This window comes from Danio rerio, chromosome 12 (genome assembly GCF_049306965.1).
Source record: "Danio rerio strain Tuebingen ecotype United States chromosome 12, GRCz12tu, whole genome shotgun sequence".
NCBI classification, from domain to species: domain Eukaryota; kingdom Metazoa; phylum Chordata; class Actinopteri; order Cypriniformes; family Danionidae; genus Danio; species Danio rerio.
The window spans coordinates 31,669,706-31,693,989 of record NC_133187.1 but is presented as its reverse complement, the minus strand read 5'-3'; the positions used below and the strand labels follow the sequence as shown (position 1 = coordinate 31,693,989).

The window sequence follows — 24,284 nt, the reverse complement described above, 5'->3', positions numbered from 1 at the left end:
TGAATTGTTTAGCTACCTGCTAATAAAAAAAGAGGACAATCCAGACTGTTCAGCACAGTAAAATGTGCCTGCAGCTCAGCTTCTGTCTGTGGTTCTCTCAGGGTAGCTGATTCAAGAGAAATGTTAATAGCAGGATTAACCAAGGTCTGGTTTTTAGCTATTAACTCTACGCTAGCTGTGAATTTTCTAGGCTTTTCCCAGTATAATCTGTAGTAAAAGAGAACAGTGATGTGAATTCTTGAGTGCCACAGCTCAGTAGTAAAATGAGACAACCCAATGTCAATGCCTAAACACTAACTGTGACTACATCAACATGCAAAGATGAGACTAAGCTGTGGATTAAAAAAGGAAAACAATAACACAACTTCTGTGTTTTTATGAACATAAAAGAAGAACAAAATTATGGACTGTTTAGCAAGCCTTCAAAACCTTTCATGCTTGTGATTGCCAGATGTCAAGAGTTTAAATCCATCTGTCCAAGGTCTTCCCTTTGTTTTACTTCATCTTCACAACCTAGCAGCCATCAGCATGTGCTGTCTTCATACTGAAAAAAGGCAAACGTAAGAACTTTAATCACCTCCACTGCAATAACCTGCTAAAATGAAAATAGAATAAAGCCAAACTGTGTTCCTTCATGCAGCCATTTTCACTTTTTGTTACTTTTCAGGGGCGAGTTCCATATTGGTTATATTGCTTTAATATGTATTGAGTGCATATCAAAATGGTGCACAGATGGCTAAACGGTGAACTGTTGTTCACTCATGTGTCACTTACAGCACACCTATGCCATAAGGTGAGTTGAGACTTTGAACATGGTTCATAGCAACAGTGCAACAAATCAGCAGCTTTTCTTTGAAAGAAACGCTTAACACTTTATTACAAGCGACTCGTTTGTGTTCTGACCACATGTACTTGGTTGTGTACTCTATCAATAAACTGTTTAGTCTTTTAAAAACACTGTTGTAATACATTGAGCCACTAAGCATTGTTCTTCTGACGTGTTTCTACAGGAGGTAAAAGCAAATTACTCCCAAATATCTCTGTGTTAGTAAATGCAAGGCTATTTATGAAATCCAGGCATAACACTGTATGACAAGGTTTCAAATGACTGTTCTATAGTATACAGCTAATCAATCTGGCAGGTTCTGGCATGCATTCAAGTTCTAAAGAAATTATAATTAATAGATTATTTTAAGTAAAACAAATATATTTAAAGATATCGTATACAAGTATATTATTTCACTCACCTGGGAAATGGAGGCCACTTGAATGGTTTGTGAGCACAATTAAGTGCACACAACTTGCCATATTATCTGAATATTGTAAGAAATAATTCCAAAAGTGTAAAACCACATCAAACAAAACAAAAAAATAATGTATATGCCGAGTTCAGTGGCTAATCAGCTGGAATTAGCTGAGGTGATGAGACAGCGAGCAGCGAGACTTAGCTGTCACTCAACTGGCCACACCCTTAATTATGCAGACTTAATATAACTGAACAAAAACAAAACCGATGGTTTATAAAAAAAAAAAATAAGATCACCCACTTCACAGTTGTCATGAAGGGTAATATTAGCTATATGAAACAAAACCATCTTTTGTACCATTCTGTAAACATGTTTTAATCAGGTGTAAAATTGGCCAATTTAGCATTGCAGTCAGTAAACATATGGAGTTCCTAGAGCCAGCCCCCAAAAACCAGTCGATGAATTGCAGTTTCAGTTACTTCCGTATTGGCTTCATGAGGGAGAGCGGGAGGTTGCTGTTTGGTCACAGCACACTGTTTAGCACAGACTTCTACGTAAAAGCCTTCGTAGACCAACGTACAAGTACTTGAGCTAACAAACATTACATACTGTAAAATAGGCCTAAGATCATCGAAACTGGACTGTGGGTGATTGAAAGAATGTGACATTGATGCGTCTCATCAATGGCTGAGCTTAGAACTTGTTCTTAACAAAATGCTACATTATTTAACTTGAAAACTAATTTATTCAATGAATATAGTAATTGAACTTGCTGCTAAAATATTAATGTGGACACATTAGTAATGTTTAGTGTTAAAATAACTTCCTATAACCAGATCGAACCCTCATGTCCATTCTCACAGGACAACTGGCCTTCTTTTTTTATTTACTTTGAATGTAGTGAAGTCAAACATCAGCGATCTGAATTGTGGGTCTGTCGATTCACATTGGGTCATTTGTTTGTGGCTGAAGTTGTGAAACGTTCATCTTTTCAAGTGCCAACACAGGCATACATCAATCAGATTACTTTAGGTATCCTAATGCAGACACTAGCTGATCACATTCATGCAATATGGTGTGTGTGTATGCGATTGACTGTCTTAACTATGACAATTGCATCGGCACAAAGCTTTATACACACCCTCCGTCGAGTGTTAAAGCAGCGCAACGTTGCCATCAAGCATGACTTTTTGCAACATAATGACAGGAAATTCTGTTCTCAGTAATCTCCACAGGGTCCATTTGTGTTGGTTTAAGGTCACTCTGGCTGAATGTTAGGCTAGTCTAGACTGGTCTGCGCTGAGCTTGAGTGGACTGGACAAAAAACTGTTCATGGAGGTCAGCAGAAGTGCATAATGGAGCCAATGTGAGGCCGGCCCATTTAAAATGGTGCAGATGACACAGATGCTGCTCCGCCACCACGGCCAGCGCACAACATATGGGCCCGTTAACAGTTGCAGAGTATGATGGATGAAAGCTGTCACCAGGCAACAAAGAGAGGGCCGTTTAAATTATACTGCGTATGTAGCTTGTCTTGTGTTCGAGAGCACTCAATAGTGAGCTCTTATCTACAGACCAGCGCTCATGCTCCCTGTCACTGAAAATGCTCCTATTAGCCATGGAAATGAGATGCGCTGAAGGCCGTTAAAAGCTGGGGAAACATATAGATGAAGAGGATTGTCCTGTTGCTTTATGACTTTGTTTGCATTTCCATTTCCATTCTGTGCTGCTTCTTAATACTTGCTGCAGCGCTAGCAGTTTATCGGCTTCATCTTCGACAGCAGTGATCTTGCGATACATATTTTTAAGGGTGTAAAGAGATGAACAGAGAGGAAATTAGAAATGGATGGAATAAAGACACCCAAGTAATGAAACGAGGGATAGAATGTGGTCATAAAAACAGCAGATATTCAACATTTGAGAACATTAACCCTCACAATGTATTTGTGCCCATTTGGAGCCAAAGGATTGTCATTTCATAAAGCAGTCAGAATATCTTTCAACTCAAACCACATAAACCACTTTTTCATATCTGTAACAAGAGACAATTTAGTCATAACTTGATGTTATAACAGCTATCGTAACATTATTTATCCATTTGTGGATCTTTTGTGGACTCTCATAAGCTATGAAAATTTAAAATGTTGAACAGGAAATAAGCCAGGACCGTTGATATTCTGTACATCCCTCAAAATGGTGTATATAGCTCTGATAACTTTTTTTTTTTTTTCCAAAATTTCAAATAAATAGTTGTCAATTGAAGGTTTTTTGTCAGAAAATTGGTAAACAAATGTTAACAAAGATTCAGGGTTATTTCACCTAACTCTTGGGAAGTTGAAACATCATTATTGTGCTGTAACATAAATAAACATCTGAAAACATAATTTTACTGGAATGTGTCATTGTAAGAAATTTAAAGAACATTTAATCAAAAAATGAAAAGTAATTATCCCAGTACAACTAACAAAACCATCACTTGGTTGGAGTAAACCAAACCTTGCTTCATCGGTTAAAACTTGTACAAATTGCTGGTGCTCACATGCTTACTAACAGTCGCAAATACAGATGTCCCCACTTCAAAATGTTCCCTCTGTCTCCGTTCTCACTGCCGCTGCGAAGGTAGTAGGTGCGCCAGCAGCTTTTGACCACTGGGTGGAGCTTTAACCACAGATTTTCAGTTTTGCCTTTGCACAATACTAGATAGGACTGTACACTGTGTAAGATACATTACAAGGTAAGAAGCATGCCCGGATTGGCTAATCGGCAAGGACCTTGAGAATTCCCCGTAGGCCGGTCCGTTTTTTGGCCGCGAGGGCCTGTGTCCCTAGTTGCTTGCACTCTCATCAGTCACATTTATTTATTTATTTGACAATAGCCTCAGTCTTTTTATTCGTTATTTTGCCACAGCTCTGCTCTTTTTATTTTCTCGTAGCCTCGTGAGCAAAATGCAGCCTGCAGGTCATTCGACCCCAAACACCAAAGTGATTATAAGAATTCGAATAATTAATATTAATGATTATTACACCTGCTCAATGAAAATCAGATGATTAACTGAATTACAAAATCTGACATAACTTGATCAGAAATTTAAAAACGGAAGGAAAAAAAGTCTTGCAGATGACAGTGGAATACTAGCTCATTGCATTATGACGGCGCAAACCCGAGTTCAAACCTCACCTGAGTCTTTTTTTTTTTTTTTCATTTTTAGTGTTAAGACATATAATACTGTTTGGGTTACTTATGTAGATGTAAATATTTTGTTTTATTTTTATATTTTTTGTGTGACCACCACTACAAAGGACTGGATATCTAAAAAGAATTTTGCACAGAATATATATTCAGATATTGTAGGAAAGGACATTGCGATGTTTTAAAGAATAGTGTTGGAGATTTAGCTACCCTTTAATGTTCTAATATTTATGAAAAAAACACTTGAAGTTCTAAAGCAGCTGTGTTTTTGAAAAAACATGATAGTGTCATTAGAAACTGAATTGGAATTGACGTTATTTTTTATTTATTTTTTTCCTGGTTTGTTGTTTTGGTGTTGATGTACATATATCAACATCATGTAGTCCCAAATGTATGTTAGATGGGGGAAGGCAAAGCATATCTTACATATTTTTCCAGACACTTAGAGTTGTTCCTTACAGTACATGACTGGGTCTAAAAAGTCTCTCTTAAATGGTTCTCTTAAGAAAGGAACATGCAAAAAGGAAATTAATTAAACAATTAATGATTTGATTAACTGTCTGAAATCATTTACAATGTTTATTTAACTAAATAAACCATGTTGTATTATATTTATCAAAACAATCTTTCTGCAAAACGTGCAAGAATGCCATAAGGGTTAAGTACAAGGTGAAAAAATGTAATGAAATATGCAGAAGTTAAATCAAGTACACAGAAAGCGTCTGACACATTGGCGAGACATGAAGGCATGGCCCATAAAGTGTCCCTCATCAGCCGGATTGTCTCTGTGTCTAATTAGAATGTGGCTCAGTGGCGCTGAGCTGTTTTCATCAGGTTAGTCAGTGCTGGAGAGTGGGATGAAGTTGGCCCTCAATTAGTTGTAAATCAGCAGGGCTGTACGACAGACATCTGTTTGTTGGCTAGTTTCGTGTCTTTTTATAGCCTTTCTTGTTTTCTCCCGAGACAAAAACATTCAACATTCAATATTCCGAACATTCAATATTCTGAATTTGTCCTTCATTTTTATGTGCAAAGGTGAGCATTTTTTTTGGTAAATTAAATTTTAGATTATTTTATTTATTTTTATTTTATTTTATTGTTATTTTATATTTTATTGTTTGGGGTTTATTCAGGGAGCTGATAATGATATTGGGCACACACATAGAAAGATTTAATTTACTTTTTCTTTTTTTGAAGAAAATATGATGATTATCTGTACAGCATTACGAGTTATACTGTAACTCTCCCATTTAAAGTTGAGTTTTAAAACTTATGTTTATATTTGACAAAAAATGGCAAACTTTTAAGCTGTGAATTATTACAATGTAGATTATGTGCAAATAATATATATTTAATGTATTAAAAATGTCATTTATTTCTGTGATTCAAAGCTAACATTCCAGCACCCATTACTACAGTCTTTAGTGTGAAATTATACTTCAAAAATATTTCCAAAATACAAACTTGTTGCTCATGAGACATGAGACATAAAACCTTTTTGTTTTATTATTGTGGGGTTATTTTTTACCTTAAACTTTTAAATACATCTTTATAAAACCATATTATTAAAGCCACCAAAAAGACTTAAAGGCAACATCCAATCGCTCATAAAAGTAAAAAGCATATCTCTTATTAAAAAGCCCCAAGGTTTAAGGTAGCATTCAAGTCTGTGCTGCAAGCTTTGTGAGATATGAATTCATGGAAACCGCTTAAATTACCTTCTCCTTTGCATCTTCACAGCACATGTGTTGTAACATAATACACTGTAATCTCTTTTTTCAAGCAAACCTGAGCTTGGCTTGCTGGTAAGGCTTTAAATGATGTTGTTATTCATTAGCTGTGTCATAGCAATGCTCTCTAAATGGCCTGCAATTGGATTACTCTAATCTGTATGGCGCAAGTCTAATGCGAATAAGACAAATATCGCTGAATCTAAAACCATAGGGGGTGAGAGTAAGTGCAGGAAAATGGATTCACCTGATCATTTGGAGTTGTTGGGATGCATAAAGATCTTGTCAGGTGGTTTATTCAATTTATACATTGCATACACGGTCCCTACAAGACTAGAGACTTCACGACTTCACGACTAGAGATAGGATTCCCTGATAATTCCCTGTTGTATAAATTAGGGTAGTTGTGAGTCTCTTTATTGGGTAATGATTTTTTTATTTTTTCTTGTACAATATATTACATACACTATTTTAATATTCATAATAGAAGATTCTTCTTTTCATTTTTTTTGAGGAATATTTATTTGAATATATTATTTGTTATCACAGCTGTGTGTCTATTAAAAGACAACATATTTTGTGTTATTTTGAATTTGACCAATGTTTTATTTGTCTTAACTAGTGTTGGGCAAGTTACTTAGAAAATGTAGTGAGGTAAGCTATTAGTTACTACTACTTAAAATGTAGCTTAATTACACTAAAAGCTACCTCCTAAGGAATGCTGCTAGCTAAACTAAAAGCTACATGGCAAAAGTAGTTTTTAATCTAAGCAGCTTCAATCTAACTTAGTTCTGTCTTAGTGATCAAAAAACTGCCAGTGAAGCATATGTGGCATAATTGTATTGATCCCGAAGCGTTCCCAGGCCAGCCGAGAGACATAGGGCGTACTCACACTATGCTATCCAAATCGTGCCCAGGCCCATTTTCCAGATCGTTTGAGAAGTGTGAGTGCTCTGAATCAGGCTCAGGCACGGTTCTCTTGGCTGGCCCTGGCCCGGTTGGAAGAGGTGTGCCAGAGCGCAGTTCACTTGGGCTTTGGCACGGTAAGCTTGTAGTATGAGTGCAAAGTGCGCCTCAGCCCGAAACTGAAGACAAGACATGACTTTTATGGGACTGTTTCATATGCGTTTATTAAATGTTCTTACTGTTCAATGAACACAAACTGTCGTAGTTTATCAAAGACGCAAACCCCTCACTGCACGACAACTGCACCTTCAGCAAACCTCTTAATTCCTGCAGCACGAGGACTTTATGATTGTTTATGAGCGTCAAAAGTGGCTGATCTGTTCGGTGAAATAGTTGACTGTGTGTCACTGCATATCAAATGACTAAAATGATATAATTAATGAAATCTCCACTGTGCTGAGCGAGAGCGTTTCTCTACTGCACAGTGCATCATCGATGATGTAAGCGTGCCCCATCCCGGATGTAATGTGAGGCCCGAATGTAATGTGAGTGCGGGCCGTTGGGGGAGACGGGAGGGGGTTCAAGCGTGCTTTGGCTCGGTTGAAGGTAACTGTACATAGTGTGAATATGGCCTTAGTCCCTCAAGCGTGTCCTAGGTCTTTCTAGGCTCTACTCCGATCTCCTCCCGGGTGACAGATTGACCAGTAAATCGAGAGTTTTGCTTTTCGGCTCAGCTCCTTCTTTACCACAATGCGGCCGCATAGTGGCCAGGGTTTTTTCTCACGGAACCCGGCCGGGCTGAAGGAGCAACATGGGACCATCCTCCTGCAGGCCCACCACCTGCAGGGGGAGACGTATGGGGCCAATGCATTATGGAATGTGTGGTGGTAGATGGTCAGGACCCGATTGTCAGGCTCTAGGGACATGAAATGTTATACAAACATTTTTTGTGTGTGTGCGTGTGCGTTTGCTTGTGCGTGTGTGTGTGTGTGTGTGTGTGTGTGTGTGTGTGTGTACATATATATATATATATATATATATATATATATACACACATGACTACAGTATTTGCAGTACATTTCTTCTGAATAATTATCAATAGAAGAAATTTTCAGTCAATTTAATATCTTGTTTTACAGAAAGAAGAGTAAACTCAAATATAGCCAGAGGAAAAAACACAAAAACACAAGCCCATACCAATAATCACATGAGTACTGTACATACTGAATACACGAGCTGTTGAATCTCCATAACACACAAAATACAATATGTATTATTACAATAGTAATTTCAGAATTGTGATAAATAAATAAAAAAATCTGAATTCTGAGTTAATATCTTCCTATTCTGATTCGTTAGCAGAAACGGGTTACCATTATGAACCTACAAAAATAAGTCAAAACTAGTAATTTGTAGTGAGACTTTGAACATTATGCTTTACTCTGCCATTTGAATTAAATGCACTTTGATGCAAGGAAGTGGTGAGCTAGAGTCTATTGTAAAACAAAAAATGTGATTGTGGAAAACGAAATGGGTCTTTACTTTATGCATGAATATGCAGGTCAGACAATAGCAGTGGACAGAAATGGATACATAAGTGTAGGGTTGAAAATGAGATATGTAATTAAGTGTGATATTTTGCATGAACCCCTTGATTGGTGTGTTTTGCCAGAAATAATGAGGTTTGCTGTGTCATTTAAAAACAAGGGGATGCATTTGCCTATAATAGCCAGATTGCAAAGTCTTGGAGCTGCTGCAAAACCATCGGTCTATTGCTTTTCATATGTAAAACGCATTGTGACCAAATTGTATCAATGTCCATTTGAACTCAGCCTTCTTCTTGAGAATTTAAGAAATAGGCCTTAAGCAAGAGAAGAAAATATCTCTACAAACTACTAAAGAAATAGCATGCAGTGTGTGTGAGAGAAAAAATCAAAAGGGAATGCAGCGTTATTCTGCACACGGAGGAATGACGGAGCTAGAAGGGAAGCTAGACGCCCCCTGCCACCCCCTGTCACTCAGAAACAATGGCTTTGAACTTTTTAAGTGCAGCACAAGTGGCCTCTTTTCCTCTCAAAGAGACAGATATTGCTCTGATAACAGCCTCTGTCCGCCGGGCTTGATGGACATCACTGTCAGCGGCAGCTTAATTTGACCTTTCACAAGCCCCTCCACGCCTGTGCCATCACGTTCTATGAGTTCTCTCACAAAATGAGAATGAAAGCGATGGGCTTGTGCATTCTTAAATTGTGAAACTCAACACATTTGCTATGATTTTAGTAGCCAGAAAGAAAAGTTTATATACACACACTGACCAAGCACTTTATTAGATAGACCTTGCTAGTACTGTACGTTGCGGATTGGAGCCAGAACTGCTTTGATTCAAAATTGTGCTGAAATCATTCCTCATTTTGTGATGTATTGACATGATAGCGTCACACAGTGGCTTCAGTTTTATTACATGTACATTCGTGATGTAATTCCATTTCTCCGAATCTGCACTGTTGGATTGAGATCTGGTGACTGTGAAGGGCATTTGAGTGATTTCACTGTCATGTAGAAGACTAATTCATGATGAATTAAGCTTTGTGACGCTGCATTATCCTACTGGAAGTAGCTAATACAAGATTGGTTCATTGTGGTCATAAAGGGATGTACATGGTCAACGATACTCAGGTTTGCAGGTTTAATAATGCTTATTGGGGTCTGAAGGGTGCCAGGAAAATATTCTCCACACCATTACTCCACCAACAACCTGAACCAATGACGCAAAGTATCATGTTGTTTACACCAAATTCTGACCCCATCATTTTAATAGCGCAAAAGAAATGAGGACTCATCTGATCAGACAACCATTTTCTAATCATCTGTAAGCCTATTTTAGGGTTCTTGTATTAATTGTAGCCTCAGTTTGCTGTTATTAACTAACAGTGTTCTTTTCTGATGCTGTTGCTCATCTTCTTCAATGTTGGACATGTTGTATGTTCAGAGATGCTACGCAGACCTCACTTATAACAAGTTATTTGAGTTACTGCCTTTCTATCAACTCAAACCCATCTGGCCATTCTCATTTGCATTAACAAGACATTTAACAGGGCTTCGGACTGATTTGCGGATCATTAAAATGTTTGTGTCCAATTGTGTCACATCGAATAACTAAAATGATGACAAAGCTTTGACTACAGTATTTGCATTTACTGGTTTAAATTAATATTGAATATTTTTGTTAACTTTACACGTTCCAAAGAATTTGTGAGGTTAGATACTTGCCTATTTAAAACCATTGCATTTAGGCATATATATGTTGTTAGGACAATCTGGCAAAGTTTTAAATTATTATCAGAATGTAAAAGAAAGCTTATTTATGGGTCGATCACACCAAACGTGCTCTTCCATTGAGAACAGGAGGCACACCTCACTGCCCACTGACAAGAAAACAAGTAGTGCTGTGTGATTTTAGTTTTATTTTATTTTTTTTATATATATATATCACGAGGCAATAACTGAATCATCTGAGTATTAAGCGCAAGGACTGCTGTTGATATTATTATAATTGTAATATTTAATAACATTGTGATATTTAAGATTTGTGAAGTCATATAGCTTTGAATAAGCAGCAACCACTATCCTCCTCTCATCTTTAAAAAGTTTCCGTAGTTGTCTTGACAACACAAACAGTGCTGTCACCTCAACGGAAACTCCACCTCTGCTTTTCTTTTGATTGGAAAATGAATAATGCACGACTGGAGTAACATGCATTTTCTGCTCAGAGTTGACTTTTTTTTCCTGTATTATAGCCTCAGTTTGCTGTTAGTAGCTAACAGTGTGCTTTTCTGCTGCTGTTGCTCATCTGCTTCAATGTTGTACATGCTGTATGTTCAGAGATGCTACGCAAACCTCCCTTATAACAAGTTACTGGAGTTACTGCCTTTCTATCAACTTGAACCCATCTGGCCATTCTCATTTGCCATTAACAAGACAGTTAACCCACAGAATTACCACTCAGTTTACTTTCCCATTTTCTGACGATTTTAACTCAAGAGTTGATTCTGCATGAAAATGCCAGTAGATCTGCAATTTTTAAAATACTACGCCTGCTCCAATCCCCATGCTACATTCAAAGTCACCTAAAGACCTGGGGCCTCATGTACGCACAAAAACTTTGAGTATGCCAGATTTCCTGCTTATGTTTGGATTTACTAATGATGAAATAAACGTGAGAATGTGCGCTGGTCCACGCCAACTTCTTGTGTGGCGTACGTGTATTTCTTGTGTGTGTCTCTTTTATTTCCATTGGCAACTCCTAGAGGCAATCATGTTAATTTGAACACTACAAAGTATCTTTGAGCCAAGCACTGGCAGCTGTATGAGACGGGTTCAAGATCATCCTCATATCTAGCAGGTATATAAGGTTTCCATACGATACAGTTGACCAGCCAAACATTAAAGTGCAACTTGCAGCGATCACCGGTTTCTCCAATCTAATCGGAGCGATCGACTACACGCACATTGCTATAAAGGCGCCATCTGAAGATAAATTTGCATAGGCTACATGAATCGGAAACATTTCCATTCAATAAATGTGCAAATAATATGTAATGCTCAAATGTGCTTAACAAAATATACACACTTATTGATGATTCCTACTTGCCTTCCTCTCGAAGAAGAGTAGGCAAAATATGATATGTAATGGGGAAAAAAGAAAATAAGTTAATCAGATGCTGGATTCGAACCGGGTTCAGGAATGATAATCAAAAGATGATGCCATGCGATTTAAGAGCTACGCCACACTTACCTGCGTCAGCTATCCCACTTAGTTTTTTCTTATTTATTTTGTTGTTAATTCCTGTGGACAAACTTGCAAATTTTTCCGGTCTACCTCCGATAGGCGCACCTCCAATTCACATTTGGTTCAAAGTTTCTCTTTTTACTTGCTTTTGCCATTGCTTCGTTTGGTTTTGCCAAAGTAGAGTCATTAGTATATTCATATGGGGGAGGAGGCAGGGAGGGGTTTTGCGCTCATGCATGTTGCTCTCAGTTTCATGTTCATTGGGATGTACAAAGAGAATATGCGTGTGATTCGGTGTACGTTTCATACATCTGAATTTTTTACTGAGTACGCACATTTACAACTTTGTACGCAATGTTTAAGTATGTTTAAGTAAGATTTCAACGCAACTCTTCGTACATGAGGCCCCTGATCACACAGAACATACTTTTGCGTTGAGAGGTGATTATTTTAAATAGTCTTTAAAATAATCACTGAATGTCATTTTTTAACTACATGCTGTGCCTTGCATTTTTGGCATCACATGCCGTCAGTGTCTGCAGTTTAAAAAAAAAAAGTCAACTCGTGGAAACAACATGTTAATCAAATAAAAGCAGAGGTGGGGTTTCTGTTGAGGAGCAGTGTTTTTTTTTTTTTTTTTTAAATGAAGGAAAGGATAGTGATTGCTGCTTCGAGTTATCCAAAGCTGTTTGATAAATCTTGAATGACACAATAATAATAAATAGCACAATTATAATAATATCAACAGCAGTGCTCACGCACAATACACAGCTGATTTATTGCCTTGAGACTTTAAAAAACGCACAGATCTTCTTTTTTCTTGTCAACAAGTAAAGGCAGTATGGTGCACCTCATGTTCTCAGAACGGCAAAGTGTGTTTGGTGTGATCGGCCCCTAAATCAGCTTTCTTTTTTACATTCTTATTCTACTTTAAAACTTTAGCAGATTGTCCTGACCACATCTATATGCCTAAATGCATTAGTTTTAAATAGGGAAGCCTCTTAACTTTCTTTGGAATATGTATATTTTTAAAAAATCGAATATTATTGTAATCTGAAAAATGGAAATACACAGAGCTTTGTCATCTGTTTAGTTATTCAATGTGACGCAATTGGACACAAAAACATTTTAATGATCTGCATATCCGTCCAAAGCCTCAGAGAGCTCATTTAAATGTCTACTGTGTGCTCCAATAATTGTCATAATTATATTGAGGTGGGAAAGGGCCAGGTTTCTATTAAGCATGCCTGCTTTAGAGAAAGGTACCTTAGGGTAACTTTGTTGGTTTGACGGCTGGCGTTTAATTCAGATTATAGGCTCGATGAGGAGCATTCTTGGCAGAAAATATTAGTTGGCGACTGTTCCCCTGTTTTGTGCCTTTCAATTTTTTAAACGCATTTTGGCAAGTGAGGTAAGATATTAAAGCTTCATTTTGTGGAGAGCCATTGGCTGCCAAAGTCTGTGATCTTGCGGCACGCACTTGGAAAGAGCTCTTGAAGAGGCACTCTCTTTAAATGGTGAATAAAGCCACTCTATAGCTGACTCAGTGTGTGTGTGGAGGGCTAGACATGAGAGTGTATTAATGAGCTGAGGAAATATTTAAAGACAATATGATACACACACACACACGCACAAGACATGCATGCTTCATTTAATGGTGATGACATTTATTAGTCCCTTAGTCATTCAAACACACAAAAAATCAACATATTCTTTTTTAAAAGCATTCATACATATTTTAGTGGACAAACGCTTTTCATTGTAGCTGAAAAATCCATAATGTGACTTAAAAGATGACATTTTAAGATCACTGCGATCGCCTGTGGGTTCTTCCCTCCTCATTCCACTGTTTCATCTGATGCACGCTTCTAACCAGAGCAGCGTTTATAGGGACAGAGAGGGAGTGCTACAACACGACCCGAGCTGGTAGTCGACAACCTCAAATGTCACAGATTTTCTCCGCCTCTGCGTGCCTGATGTGAACTTTGAAAGTGGCTCGCTTTGAGTTTCACAGAGGTGATTTGTTACTGAGATTATCACAATGTGAATTTTCCTTTTCTGGCGATGTGCGAGAGACATCCTACAATGTCATCTCACACTGTGACATTTGTGACTGATGGTGATGTGTTAGGGAGAAGGCTTGTTATAGATGACACATTTCCTCTCTTCTGATCTCTCTGCAGGGGCCGCCCAAGCCAGTTGCTGTGGAACCCTGTTCAGGGGGTAAAGCTGCAGTGCTTACGGTGCTAATGTGCCTCCCACGAGTGGCATCTGGTGTCCCTCCACCCGGCCAGTCAGGTCAGTAATTTACCAACATATCCTAATACTGGATGTGTGCATGCTTTAAATTGATCTTGTTTTATATGTAGCCTAAAACTGTGTGTGCGTGTATATATATATATATACACACACACGCAAACACACATACCGTTGTAGTCAGAATTATTAGCCCCCCTTAATTATTAACCCAACTATGTTTATATATATTTTATCAAATGTATAGCTTTAAAATTAATAGATTGAATAAACGAAATATGAATGCTTTAATGGTTGATATTAACAACCCTGTTTTGTGACAGATTATGAGAACATCAAGGTAGATTTTTAGAGAAGGGCTGCACAATATATATTTTCAGCATCAATATCGCAATGTGCACTTCCACAATAGTCACCAGTGGTTTAAAGTAACAAATTAAAAATGCTCAGATTACTGTAATTGAGTAGTTCTACTCAGAAATTGTTATTTACTATGTAGTTTTACAAATGTGTACTTTTACTTTTACATGAGTACATTGTTATCGCTGTATCAGTACTTTTACTTTTTTTGATGCACATCACTTTTGTAAAAATGACAGATGTTTACTGTATGATGATCTAAATGGTCTTAAACACTCAACAGGCACAATATATCAACATAATGTCAGATTGACATTATACCCTTACGTCGTGGGGACCTTGCATTTCGTTTGAGAAAGAAAATCGGGTTTACATTAGAACCCAATGTCGGTCCGAGGTTAATGTCCAACGTCCAACCTGAAATCATTTAAATATCAATGTCTAATGATGTTACAGCTTGACGTTGTATAGACTATGCCACTATGACATCATGTTCAATTTTGCTTGCCATACCTGACAAATAAATGCCAGTATTTGTTGTTGGCTCGACGTTGGCTAGACATTGAATTTTGGTCACCTGACATCACATTTTAAATCTAACCTAATATTAACATCTAATGCCGTTGTGTGCCTGCTGGGCAATAACTAAATGCTCTACAGAATGTACACACATCCACAAATAACATGCAAAGGCATCAGCTTTTTACAGCATTATACTTACTACTCACTACTCTTGAGTACTTTTAAAAGGGCTACGTTTTACTCATACTTTGAGTAATATTTACAACAAATACTTTTACTCTACTTAAGTTGCAATACAATTTTGGGCAAGTAATGGTACTTTTACTTGAGTATGATTTTTCAGCACTCTTTCCACCACTGATCGCAAGTGCAATGCTGAGTTTATATGTTGGGATTGTAGTTTAGCAGGAGCTACAGATCAGAACACACCATTTTTGGGGTCCAAAGAGTTTAATGATAATGGAGTGACAGTTTATCATTTGCATATGTGTTTAAGGCCTGTAACTGTGTAAGCAGAGAGTTTAAAGTGTTCAGGCACACAAAATTGTATTGTTTGTTACTAATAACAATGTATTTATTGAATTCTTTATACAATGAAGACTATACAGCGTTTGATTGTATAAGTACTACTAACTGCTAGCAGCTAGCTCTCTGCAACTCTCACATGGTCGCCCACTAAAGCTAAGCAGGGCTGCGCCTGGTCAGGACCTGGATGGAAAACCACATGGGAAAGCTAGGATGCTGCCGGAAATGGTGTTAGTGAGGCCAGTAGAGGGCGTTCAACCTGCGGCCCTAATGCCCCACTATAGAGAGGGGACTCTATACTGCTCAGTGAACTGCGTCTTTCGGATGAGAGGTTAAACCGAGGTCCCGACTGTGGTCCATCATGGCCTCCTAACTATCCTCATATCATAACTGGCTTTATCACTCTGTCTCCTTTCCACCAATCAGCTGGTGTGCAGTCTGGCGCAATATGGCTGCTGTTGCGTCATCCAAATGAATGCTGCACACTGGTGGTGGAAGCTTTGAGTGCATTAAAAAGCACTAAATAAATGTAGGGAATTATTATTATTAAACAACTACATCTTGTTGTTACAGCGTTTGTACATTTGATTATGCTGTACCTGAATAATATGATATGAAATATACCACTTTTATCTTCCCAAAAATGTTGTTGAACAATCCTATAATCATCTAGAATAATCCCAAATAAGTTCAAATTAATGAATTACTGCCCAAAAGGGCTATTCAAGCTATCAGGTGAAATTGTACACACACACATATATATATATATATATATATATATATATATATATATATATATATATATATATATATATATATATATATATATATATATATATATATATATATATATATATATATGTATGTGTGTGTGTGTGTGTGTGTGTTTGTATATATGTGTGTGTATATATGTGTGTGTATATATATCACAGCAAATCCAAATATGGTAATGTCCAATTTTTCCAATATTGTGCAGCCCTATTTTAGACTTTTTCCATTCTCTTATTTCCCAAAAAGATGTGCTTAACATCACTGTTATCAGATGCTTTCTTCACCACAGTCACTATTGTTGTGCCTTTATTTTAGATTTATTGAGGTGGAACAGGTGCTGCACATATTTACATATTTATCTAAGCATTAGTTTTAGAAGCATGGGTGGCATATAGATGATTGTTGACAACATCTTAGTGCTGAGGTATTTGCAGTTTCTTTTTACTTCTAATCAGAGGATATAAATGAACCTCACCATGAATATATTGGGCCACTTACTTTACATTTCATTTGTATCTCTGCTCTAGTGGCCACTAGTGTTGGTTATAACAGGACTTTACAGTTACTTTTATTGTAAACTTTATTGTCCCCTTTTAGGTGAATTTGTTCTGCAGCGTAATGGATTTACAACACATATATCATACCACACACAGACGAACATTAAACAACATTAAAAGTGCTAAAAAAAAAAAAAAAAACAGTGGCTACCTTCTCCCATTAAAATTCAGCCAATCAATTGCACAAGGAACAAATTAAAATATAAATCTGTTGGTCCTTGCCAGAGGGACCCTAAACTGAGATCCTGAGGGAAGGGTGTGAAAGAGGATGAGATGTATATCAGATGTAATCTGATGGGCTTTCTTAAACACCTGGATTTCATACAAATAGAGTAACCCTAGCACTTTTACCCCTAATTCTTTGCTGCAGGTATTAAATGCCTTAATTTAGGATGGACCCTTTAGGATGTACTAGTGTTAAATGACATAAGATGCCATTACATACATATGCTGTACATTTTTATCACTAAAATCTATAGTATATTAATTGAAAATCAGCATCAAACATATATTTGATAATTTTTAATGTTAAATGTCTAATATCAGCTTATATCAATCTATTAAAATGCGAAAACTGATATCATATACTGTAGATAGGTTGTGCATCCCTTTATGGCACTAGTGATTTATTCTCCTAGTGTATCTGAAATTCAAAACTCATGCTAAAGCAGCATCTCAGTTATTGTTTTACACCAAATTAACATGCCTGCTGCGCACTTATTAGGTTGCAGTGTGGGTCATTTCCCATGTGGGAATGAATTTCATGCAGGAAGTCTTAGAGGTTTTCCAGCATTCCCCTGTTGGAGTGATGTAAGTTCATCTGTGACTACTGGTCATATCTTATTACACCACTATGGACAAGCCTTGTCTGAATGTTCCTGTCCACAGGGTATCCATGGGGTCTTAAAATGTCTTAAATCTCAAAAGATAAATTTTAGGCCTTAAAAAGTCTTGAATTTATTAAAATGTTGTGTTGTAGGTCTTAAATGTTTTTTAACAGGTATTTTTCCTTTGTTCATGTATAGCTACCCAATCTGGCCGAGGACGCCCTTGTAATAATCGCCAACAATCCATCTCAATAAAACGTTTAACTTTTTATTTAAACGTAGCATTTAAGTACTTTGCTCACACTTGCTTAAAAGTTCTCCATTTATTTACTGCTGAGGATACTGACCTGACCTATATATTTTAATATTAAATTATTATAATTGTAAACTGAAGTAATGGCAGCTGTTTTGTTCTATTCTTGGTAAAGCTTATAGGGTTTGTGAATTGATGAATTTGAAAATTACAACAACAAAAAAATATTCCAACAAAATTATTATTATTGTATTATTAAATGTATAATCTTTTTTTTTTTTTTTGAGGACAAGTGAAAATCTTTCTAACTGGGATATTCCAAAAAACATTCCTTAGCATTTAGACTTTAAAAGTCTTAAATTTATCTTGGTGAAACCTGCAGAAATCCTGGTCTATACCCTGGAAAGGATAAAAACAGATCTACCGCTCTTCTGTTACCACTCATTGGGCCAAGAAAATCTTAACAGACACTGTATCTTTAAATGACCTTGACTTTGAGGCAGTTATTCATGTGTAAAATAAACCCCTACTTGGACAAATGTACAAAACAAAAAATAATAATCCGTACAATAATGATAGTGTCTGATTTCTCTTTTATTTCACCATATTTTTGTCATTCACCTTCAACTGACACACCTTTTCTCACAGCTCACACTAACATGTCACACGCATATATTCAGAAGGCAGGGCTTTAAAAGCCGTGTCAGCTCTAGGTCTGTCTCATAGAGTTATAAGACCGGGTTAGTAAAAAAAAACCTTTTACCTCCTCGCTTTCTCAGCAGGCCTGTCAATCAACACAGATGTACAGGACCTTGTCTCTTTAAGCTTGACTTCTTTCCTGCAACTTGACTGATCTGGAAAAAAAAGTAGAAGAAAAAACTTCTGTTTCACCAAAGCGTCTCTAATAGCTCCTCTTTTGTTTGACGAGCACAAAATAGAGGCAACAAATAGCAGCACATAACAATAACAATTGATATGTACAAAAAAAAAATAGTATGTTTGGTGATATCTGAAGCTGGATCTGTCAAGATGGAGCTTTGTTGTAATTTTATGGCTCTGAAAACTTTAGAGTGGATGCTTTGTGGGCTGTTGAAGTTTGTCATGAACTTTTTTGGAGAACAGTACATCAAATATAGAGCGAAAAATGAAAGGGGAAAGAAGACTGTGAGACTTCTGAATCAACAAAGAGTAGTTTTGAGAGAGAAGCACACAAGCATCATGCACGGATGTCTATGTCATCAAAGAGCATTGTTTTAGTATGTCTTTTTGTAGGATCCACAGCAGGTGTTTGTCTGCTAGGATAAAGCAGTGTATCACCTTCACAGAGTAGACCAATTGGTATTTGACTGATGTAGGAGCTCGGAACAGGCAGGCCGCTTTTGTCAGCTGTCACCCTGCTCTATATGCAAGTCTACCTGGTGTGATACGCGTATGATCCTGAAAAAAATGGTGGCTTTTTTTGCACTGAAATGCCTGACCTAGAGTTAGGACACGATAATGAAGCCAGCAAGCAGACGGATGCCGTGTGGTTCTAACCGTATTGATTAAATTCACAAATCCTGCGAGATTTCGATGGTGCTGAAGGTCTTTCTTGTTACTCGCCTGGCTAACAAAATCTGCTGAATGTTTGATCAAATAAGCCACCTTCTTTTCTTTCTCATTAGGATTTCAGTGGCTAAATGGGCATGCATTTTTAGAAAAGAAATATACTCAAATGTTCCTTTAATGTTTATTTTACTTTGACTCTTTGTCAAGTTTTAGATCATCAGTGGTGTCAATTTGTAAATTTCAATGTTTTAATGTGGTTTTTAAGGCCCATTCACACAGGCAATAAAATAAGGGATGTAAAGATAACCACCATAACTATGGCTGTTTCTCAATATGTGTTTTTGCATCCTTTTGTTCTCGTGTAACGTCATCTTCAACTGCCAAAGTTCAGTTTCGATGATTAAGATCATAAGGACGGAGGATGCGTGAAAGTTCCTGAATGTGTTCTTGATATTGAGGATGCATCAATGCAGACTTAAATGCAAAACTCACTCGAGAAGCGCAGCATTTTATATAGATTTATTGTTCAAGTCCAGAGATATAATTTATTTATCTCAGGAGTTTCCCTAAATGAGACAGTGAAGGTAAACAATAACTTGAAAAACTTTATAAAGGTTTTTGTGCATGTTATGTATATATTGAAAAGGGAAACAACAATAAATCTTTGTATGAAGGCTGTAATGTTTAAATATTTTTTCGTTAAAAATACGTGAAGGTCATATGACCATCTGAAAGAACGCAGCATCTCATTTCTCACAAGACACGTTCTGTGTTCTTACGGTCTCTCAAGTTCATTCTTCCGAGGTAACCTGGCAAGAACATTCTTCATGAGAAAGCAAGTCTGTTCTCTGCATTCTTGGAATTGAAAAACAGCTTATGTTTGCATCCACATTTGCAGACAATATTGTTTATTCTAAGCAAATGCAGTTTTATATCTAGAGATATATAGTTATATCTACCACTTTAAATGCTCTATCTTACTCAAGCGTACTCACACTATGTACAGTTGCCTTGAACCGTGCTGAAGCACGCGTGTCCCCCGTCCCCTCTCCCCCAACAGCCTGCACTCACATTGCATCCGAGCCAGAGCATGCTTGTGCATCGATGATGCGCAGTTCAGTTTAACCGGAGAGAAGAACTTTTGCTCAGCACAGTGGAAATTTCTTTTATTATATTATTTTAGTCATTTGATATGCAGTAACACGCAGTCAACTATTTTACCAAACAGATCAGCCACTTTTGACGCTCATAAATAATCACAAATGTCCTTGTGCTGCGGCTATTAGGAGGTTTGCTGAAGGTGCAGCTGTCGTGCAGTGAGCGGTTTGCGTCTTTAATAAACTGACAGTTAGTGTTCATTGAACAGTAAGAATGATTAATAAATCCATATGAAACAGTCACGTCTCATCTTAAGTTTCGGGCTCAAGCGCGCTTTGCACTCACACTAAAAGCATACCGCTCCAAAGCGCTCTGGCACACCTCTTACAATTGAGCCAGAATCCGATTCAGAGCACTCACACTGTGCCCTTAGGCAGGGTGGATTCTGATTGACTGTCAATGTTTTACATCATCTGGGGAAAAAAAGTTCTAAAAGTGATTCCAACTAAAATCATTTCTTTTTTATTTATTTTTTTGCATAAATTTTTTTATTGTAGACATTTTGAGTTCCATAAGTTAGCAAACTCAAAATCCTCATTATCTGACCCTTAAAGTCTTGCAGTGTTTGTTGTTAAACAGCTGACCGGCTATTATAGAGTCATGTCACTTTTTTATTTTCAACCTGAATGGTGAGTAGCTTAAGTTTATGTAAAGGCAGCTCTAAAAGCACTAATGTAGTAGGCGTACACTACACTCTTTAATCCCGAGAACAGTTTTGTTGATAGACGTGTAGTTTTCACATCCCTCCCAGCAGCCCAGGTGTGATGGGTAATAAATCGATACAGGGCAGTGTGTAACTGTCTGAGACACAGGTTGTTCCTGGATGTAAATCCTCTTCGCCTGAATGCTTGAAGCTCCAGCTTCACACCAATGTGCTGAATTCAATTCCTTTTGCCATGGCCTGTCTGGAGTAATGAATTGTTCCCCTCCGATAATTGTATTGCTTCAATAGCAGGGAGGGAGCAGTGCCAGGCTAGCACAGAAGTGGTCGTTGTGTTTGTAGGATGATTTGTGAGATGCTGCTTTGAAAAATGGCTTTGGGGTTGTGGCCATGGTTTTGGCTACAGCAGCCCATGACAGAATTCTGGCGAAAGCATATAGGGCACTGGGAGTCAAATTCACTTCAAACCCCTATCCTAGAATAAAGGATGCGCCTTAAAACTGATGACCTTGACATTTAATAAGAAGTTTTTCAAAGCTCCCAACTCTCTCTCTTTTTTTAATACATACACTCTGTCTTTAAAAATGAATGAGCTGATAGTTGTTCTTTTGACAGAGATAGCTTTAAGTAACCATTGTCCCTTTTTAAATAACTTTGCTTTGACATGTAAATGAAGCGTTTTTGCTTTTGAATGCTCTCGGTGAAGTCTACGCTGCTCTTCTCTGACCCTCGGCTTGCTTTGTTGTGTTGTCTGCAGGTATAGCTATCGCCAGCGCTCTTATCGACACGTCCCAGCAGAAGCCCATGGACTTCAAAGAGAAAAGCCAAGGATTGAAGAACCGCAAAGCTCTGCCTCCTGCTCACCAGGGCACCTGCGTTTGAATCGTCTGTGGCCTCGGTGGGCTGTCCTTTTTTCCAGAGCGACCTCCTCTCTTGTGCTGTTCCAGGCAGACGACGGTGGCCTCATGCGGCTCCATATGAGGGGATTATTTAGGTGACAGAGTGCCCTCTATTTCCACTCAAACATTCACTTTATCTTTCCATGTCAACTGAACATCGTAAATAGATCTCGTCCATCACAAACGACCTGCTCCGGCTCAAGAATCACTTTACCAGTCCCTAACCCTAACCTCAGCTTAAATCATCCTTCCTCTAGAGCCATTTCAAGACCTTTTGAACTTCCAGTCGTCTCGCCATCAGCTTCTTACCAAGCACAGATGTGCCTCTAGCATGGTTTGTATTTAAATTATGGACCAGAGTGTCTTGCTAAGCCAGAAATAGCATTCTGGTAGTTCAAGTACGGGTTGAACAGCTCACCTTATTTGTATGCTTGCCAACTGAACTTAGATTTTTGCTCTTTTTTTTCTTTTTATTTAAGAGATGGACTATATGGCGTGGAAGCTATCTTTTGTGTAAGCTAATGACGTTCTGCTGCTGGTAGCCTCATGCTTGGTAAACTCATGTTAGGAATGGGTCAAATCCATCTTTAGCTAGACAAGTTTCGCTCATTTCATACTTGCGCTCTTCTTGTGAAGACTTTGCATGGACCACTTACACTATGCTTGAAAGCTTTCAACCGTTCGTGGGTTTACGTGTCAGTCAAAAAGCATCTTCATGTCTTGAATTTTCACGCACCGTTAGCTGCAGCTAAACGCACCATGATGTAGAGGAGCCAGCTGCTGCGGGTGAATCCCAGTGTCAGTCGTAAATCACGAAGAGAAGTCAGTATTTAGGTGAGGGATGAAATCACACCTCACTGATCTGACAAACGTGACGAATTTACGCCAGATTACATCGCGGGTGTATAGTATTGTTAAGGACTTGCTAGGGAACTCTTAAAAAGCCGTTGATCTTTATTTTTACTGTCGTTTCACAACGGTACAGGTTTAAACGAGCAGAGACTCAACTTTGCAGTAACGCTTCATCTCTTTATAAAGAACTTTTGTATTCTTAAGTTTCACATATTGTGAATGTCAGAAGAAGGAGAGGATTTTGAGGAGACCAGCAGGCGAGAGTGTAATTAGACTGTTTATGCACTCAAGAACTGTGTCCTCAAGAAGTGGTCGTTTTCAGAGCAGGTTTCCACACAACTGGATCCTCAGTCTACGGAACCACAGGGACTGAGCCTGAACCCTCCATGGGTGAGTCTGGGAGATGTTTTTCTTCCTCAGCAAAAAAGTGTACAGCATCCTAATCATCATTTGTTTGCTTTAGATGGACTTGAACATGTGAATCTAATGTGAATCGCTCTTTTTCTCTTCATGTAGCTACTTTAATGTTTTTGTTTGTATTTTCTGCTGGTTTTAATAAAGGATATTAAAAGGTCAATAGGTATTATAGGACCACCCTCTGTACACGACGGTGATGAGAAATAATCTTTTACAATGTTTGTGGGGAAAAAAATGTCGAATTGTTTTTGTAACTAATTGATTCCTGTGTAATACCTCTGTGATTTGATTCTTAGCTCACTCGCTTAACTACAGTAACTCGATTCATGCCAGCGCTGTTGTTTTCTTAGGGCTAGATGTAAACTGAAGCTGCTCATCTAGATTATCTGGGGCATTTTTTAACCTACTTTTCAGGAAATATGTTAGGAATTTAGCATCAAGGCTATTTTTATTGCCATGCAGGACTTTTACAGACTGATTACACAGGAATCATCTCACTGTAACTGAGAAAAAAAACGGATTCATTCATCCCTCAGTGCATATCATTAATCTTCATTGTATTTTAAAGATGAATGGAAAAATAAAACACTTGAATATTCAGACGTCAATGGATCATTCTAGCGCCTATGAGTATTCACAAAATCCATCATTTTTTTATGGTTCTCACCAGGTCTTATTTTTTTCAGCAACTATTTAATGCAGATTATACACCAGAAATGTACAATTTCAAGGATACATTTATAACATAATTGCTTGGAAGTAAAACTGGTTGTTTCTCTGATTGCTTAGTTTGTCAATTAAATAATGTAATGTGTAG

At 37.6% G+C, this 24,284-nt stretch overlaps 1 protein-coding gene across 1 annotated transcript in view; it reads left to right on the top strand.

The window, feature by feature from the left end:
* Positions 1-24,067, top strand: part of atrnl1b (attractin-like 1b) — a 172,790-nt gene extending 148,723 nt beyond the window's left edge. The window contains exons 28-29 of the mRNA XM_692563.11: positions 14,045-14,159; positions 22,057-24,067. Coding sequence (XP_697655.5) covers positions 14,045-14,159; positions 22,057-22,181 — 240 coding nt within the window. The 3' untranslated portion in view covers positions 22,182-24,067. The remainder of the gene's footprint in view (positions 1-14,044; positions 14,160-22,056) is intronic.
* Positions 24,068-24,284: the final 217 nt, after the last annotated feature.